The 5,367-nt window shown below is 31.8% G+C and overlaps 1 protein-coding gene across 1 annotated transcript in view; it reads right to left on the bottom strand.

The window, feature by feature from the left end:
- Positions 1-182: 182 nt before the first annotated feature.
- Positions 183-5,367, bottom strand: part of LOC117182951 (5-hydroxytryptamine receptor 1-like) — a 68,137-nt gene continuing 62,952 nt past the window's right edge. Inside the window, exons 6-9 of the mRNA XM_033376069.1 lie at positions 4,359-4,429; positions 3,925-4,007; positions 3,743-3,843; positions 183-239 (exon numbers count right to left, since the gene is read on the bottom strand). Of these exons, the coding sequence (XP_033231960.1) occupies positions 183-239; positions 3,743-3,843; positions 3,925-4,007; positions 4,359-4,429 (312 nt within the window). The remainder of the gene's footprint in view (positions 240-3,742; positions 3,844-3,924; positions 4,008-4,358; positions 4,430-5,367) is intronic.

Raw genomic sequence — 5,367 nt, 5'->3', positions numbered from 1 at the left:
TAGGTTCGATACCCCGTAGCGTCAGAAATTTTATTTTGTAATATAATGTTAAAAAATGTAATATATGTATTCACTCTTAACAGGACTATTAATATTTGCACTCAAAATACTCGCAATCAATAAATATTTATTTTTTTAATACTAGTTAGTACTGAAGCAGTACTGCGTCCATGGTGCATTTCCTATTGAGGTGGTACTGTGCCAGTACCGATATAGAGTGCTGGTCCAACATTGACAGCCTAGAACAAAATAGTTTTATCATCCCAGATATGCCAGTACAGGTGCCAGAACTGGCAAAAAAAAACCAAAAGGGCTTTCATGGTGGCATCCATGAGGGATCTATGAGGGAAGTCCATGTTGGGCCCCTATGGATTAGCATGTCGTTTCCATAAGGGACCACGCCCGGATTGCCCTGATGAATTCCACAAGGCATGAGGGTTCTTCGCTTGGGGTGATTGCTAGAGAGATTGATCAGCAGCCTGGATCGGAGCAGTGTTGCGGAACGAACGTGTTGTTTACTTAAATAGCACGAGAATTCTGGATCAATCTGAAAAATCTCTATCCCTTCCACACACTACTCCTTTCGCCTGCCGAGTGAGTCACGCCTAGCCCGAAAGGGAAATGGCTTAATGGTGTAATAATAATCAGGGTAATCCATGTGTACCCTCACAGGAGCCTCCTTCATTTTTTACACGGGTAGTGGCGATTTGACTTTAGATGAGTACTTCGAGAAATAATATTAATTTCGTAAAGAAATTTCATCTCTATTAATATATTCTTTCCTGTACTTTATATCTTTTGCTCTGGAGTGATGGTACTGAAGCAAAGGATCGATAAGGCGAAAGATGGACTTAGCAAAAATGAAAAACTTGGATACCCGTGAAAGGCAATAAAAAGAGCTAAAACAACCCTGTCTCTTTATTCCCTCAGGAAAAACTGCTCCGTGATGCTTGTTGCACTTTTTACTTTAATAAGTCATCCTATACTTCCAAAGAATGTTCCATGGCGTGCTGAAGTAACATTTTCATTTACGTGTGATTATTTTTTCTACTCTTACATTCCACCCTGAGACTTTTAAATTAAAATTTGGCTTCTCCTTCAATAAGATATAAGAGCAATTTACTCCCGTACTACTGCGTTGTAATTTACTTACACTGTTGACAATTGCTTTTATGTAAATCTTTTAATGGGTGAGCAATTAAATGCGAATTAAGTTAGTACCTTCTTGACTAACGATTTAGTGGCAGATTAAACACTTTTTTATTCTTCTTCATCTAACTGCTGCATTTAGTTATGAGCCAGTGAAAAGTAGGTATTTTTAAAATCTAGTATAAACGAGTCTTTAAAAAGTTTGCTAATTCTAAATTTGATTAAAGTTACATTAACCAGTCAAATTTACTTCAATTCAGCACCCAAATGATGTTTCTTTTAAACCAAATAATTGAATTTTCTATCAACAAAAAAATGAGTATCATACTTAATAGTTGCATTTACCACCAAATAATTTAATTTTCAATCTTCAAAGGCGAATTAACAACCAAATGATCAAACTTTGAAAAAAATAATGATCTTTAACCAAAATTATGTTTTATTTGTGACCAAATAGTGAAATCGTCAAGCTAATGTGGCCAATTTTTCAGAAGAGAGTTGAATTTTCAACCAAGGAATTTTCTGCCAAAATAAATACATTTTTATCCAAAAAGATGTATTTTCAACGAAGCCGTTGAATTTGCAAGCCAAAATGATAACGCTTAATCAAACATGTTGAATTTAAAAAAAGTAAATCTTTAAAAAACTAGTTGAACTTTTAACTAGAAACTTAAATTTTCGAACTCTGTAACTGTGTATTTAAATATTAATTTTTGTTAAAAATCCACCACTTGGTTAAGGAAACATATTTTTTGGTTACAAATTCATCCTCTTAGATTTAAAATTCAAATTTTTCTAATAAATCCGATTTTAAAGCTTGAAAACTCAACTTTTTCGTTCAAAAAATGTTCAACAACACAGTTACATTTTCATAAACTTATTTAAGTTTTTAACTAAAATAGTGATAAAAGGATCACATTTTTGAAAAAAAATCAATTTTGAAACCAAAAAGATGAAATGTCAAAAAAGAGATGAATTTTCGACGAGATGAAAATTATTAGTCGGGAAAGAAAAAAATTGCAACCAATGTGTTTAATTTTTAAAACAATAATATGAATTTACAACCGAAAAGTTAATTTTCCAACAATTAGCTGAATTTTTGAATCTTAAAGCCGAATTTTGTACAAAAAATTGAATATTTCCCTAAGTAGATGAATCATAAACTATAAGCAATCAATTTTCAACTTAAAGTATAATAGTGAAATTTGAAATTGAAAAAATGGATTTTCTAACAACAAAGAAAAAAGAATCTTCAAAAAAATAGTTCAATGACCAACGAAAGAGATAGATTTTTAAAGAATAAAGTAAATTTTAATTAAGAAAATTACTTTTCTACTAAAAAATCAAACGCACAAAAAACAGATCAATTTTCAACCAAATTGTCGAATTTCAAAAAAAACTATCAATTTTTTACAAATAATGAAATATTTCAACTTTCAGTTACAAGAATTAATATTTTAACAAAAACTAATTTTCAACAAGCTGGTTAAATGGCCAACAAAAAAGATAGATTTTGAAAAAATAAAATAAATGTGTAGCAAAATGGTTCTACTTTCAACCAAGTGGATCTATTTTCAATCAAGAAGATTAATTTTCTATTGAAAAATCGAAATCACAAGGAAATACATACACTTTTAACCAAATTGTCGAATTTCCCAACAGAAACTATTAATTTTGAACAAAAAATAAATTAGTTCAATTTTCGGTTTCAAAAATTAATTTTGAACAAAAAACTAAACGAATTTTTAAGAAAATAGTTAAATGAGCGACAAAAGAGATAGATTCTTAAAGAATAAAATACATTTTTAGCAAAGTGGTGCTACTTTCAACCAAGTTGTTGTATTTTTAATGAAGAAGATTAATTTTCTACTAAGGAATCGAACTCACGAAAAAAATACATCGACAAAAAAAGGAATGCATTTTCAACAAAGTAGACTTATCTTCAACCGTCAGAAAGATTTTTTAATAAATAATTTAGATTAGTTACAATGGATGTTAAAGCAGTAAAATTTTCATATGACAAATTAATTTTTAACTAATAAAACGAATATTTAACAAAATAATTTAATCTTTCACCTAATAGTAAAATATTTAGTCTAACGCGTTGAACCTTTAATTAAAAATATAAAAAAGACTTGTCAATTAAACATAATTAACTCTCAACAAAGAAAAGTGTGGATTTTTTTATTGGGCTCTATAATTAAGTTTGCATTTAAATTAAAATGCAAAATATTTTTATTTTAAAAAAATTACAAGTTTTCAGAAATCCCAAAAATGTCAAAGGAAGGTTCCCGGATGTAGGTACATAAATCTCCGCGTATCAGAGAAGTTTGCCCAGAAAGGTTCAGGGAATGTTGCTGAGAATTTTTGCATTATATTAATTTAATTATTTTACTATTTCAATTTCTCACGAATCTTCCCTGTCACGCAGCCACTTGCCGTCGTCCGGAAAACTTCCTTGAACATGTGTATGAATTCTCCGAATCTTCTATTGGAATGTTCCAGGAATATTCAAGGAAACTTTCGTGCTATCTGGATAAACTCTAACTCGATCTGTGATATTCTTCCCTACTTTCTGCATTCAATGCTTTACATGAAAATCGAAGTTCCTAATACTCGAGACAGTTATGACCATTTCCAGTAGAGGATCTGCTAATGGTATTGACGGGCTACGTCTGTAATGGGTATTTCCAACTAGAAGGGAAAACGTTTTGCATACGTTCAATTTTAATCTAAAATCGATATGTAAAATACAACTCACTGGATGTCTTTTACCATAAACGTGGACCATTCTGAGATGCTTCGTATAGTATGGTGGTCGTGTCTTTTCGCTCAGATGTCCCGGAGGGCGAAAATCCCTGTACGAATATCGGGTTTTCTAACTTCTTTAGTTCCTCTGGGCGATAAAATGCTCCTTGCCGATAATTCGCAAAGTTGTCAATACTAGTTTAAACTTGCTGCGATTCGTGTAGGAAAACTGTTTAAACTTTATACATTTATCGCAACAAGCGAAAAAAATAAAAGATACTTTCGCGTTACTTGGAATGGAAGAAAGACCTTTTACTTATCAACTTTAGCACTGCATGTATGGCCTATGATTTCTCACCATTGAACTCTAATCCTTGAGCTCTGATCTCTCGTCCTTAACCTTTGACCTCCAGTCTTTATCATATAATATACAGTGAAACCCCTCCATAGCGGACACTTACCGTAAATGACTTTCTCTCCGCTTAAGAGAACTGTCCGCCCCAGCGAGATTTCCACCCCAGAGAGTGAGTTGCTGAAGAGTAATATGTTTACATGTACATACACGTAAATATTATGTATATTTAATATTATTATTTCTTAGTAATAAATTATAAGTAATTATTTCAATTTATAATGCATAATAAATGAAGAAATAAAATAAAATTGCAAAAAAAAAGAATAAGTGAAAAACAAATAAGTAAATCAAATAATAAAAAGATAAGTTAAATTAACAAATAAAATGAAATCATAAATACGATATATAAATACGAAAGTATGAATGAATATACATGAATAAATACAATCAATTAATAAATTTAATTAAATAAATGATATTCATATCTTGGCAGTAAACAAAGAGACACCTCAAGTGTTTGTCCGTCTCCGTTAGGGAGAGGTAGCTTAAGATGGGATTTGCTATGCCTTGGGTCGGGGAATCATGTAAACTGTCCGTCAACAGAAGTGTCCGCTTGGGGGGGGGGGGGAGTGTCCGTAAGTAGAGATTTGACTGTACAATATCTGATCTGTGATCTTCATATTTAACTTTTTACCTTTGACCTGTACGATCTGATCCTAAAATCCCATCTCTTCACTCTTCACGTATAATGCCTGACCTTCGACATCCAACTCCTCAATATTTTCCTTATCTTGAATATGTTAACTTGCCTGTACTTTTTGTACTTCTGTACTAATAAAATTGAAGATTCTTTAACCTTTAGACGACCGGGATTTGAGAGTTGAAATCACCCTTCAAAAGTCCCCAAATTAGTGTCTGGTATCATTTATCAACTATATACAAAGTTAAATTCACAGGGCGAGCCTAGAATTCGTTTTTCCGCTCCTGTAAGGTATAGAAAAAATTTGCTTGTGTAAAGGGGGAGGGTCGGTAAGGCCGGTTTTTGGCCTAATTTATTTTTGGACCAAAAAATCTGAAAAAATCATGGTAGTATCTTATAAATATCCCGAGTCGAT

The sequence above is a fragment of the Belonocnema kinseyi genome, chromosome 2, assembly GCF_010883055.1.
Source record: "Belonocnema kinseyi isolate 2016_QV_RU_SX_M_011 chromosome 2, B_treatae_v1, whole genome shotgun sequence".
In the NCBI taxonomy this organism is placed as follows: domain Eukaryota; kingdom Metazoa; phylum Arthropoda; class Insecta; order Hymenoptera; family Cynipidae; genus Belonocnema; species Belonocnema kinseyi.
This window is presented reverse-complemented; position numbering and strand designations above follow the sequence as displayed.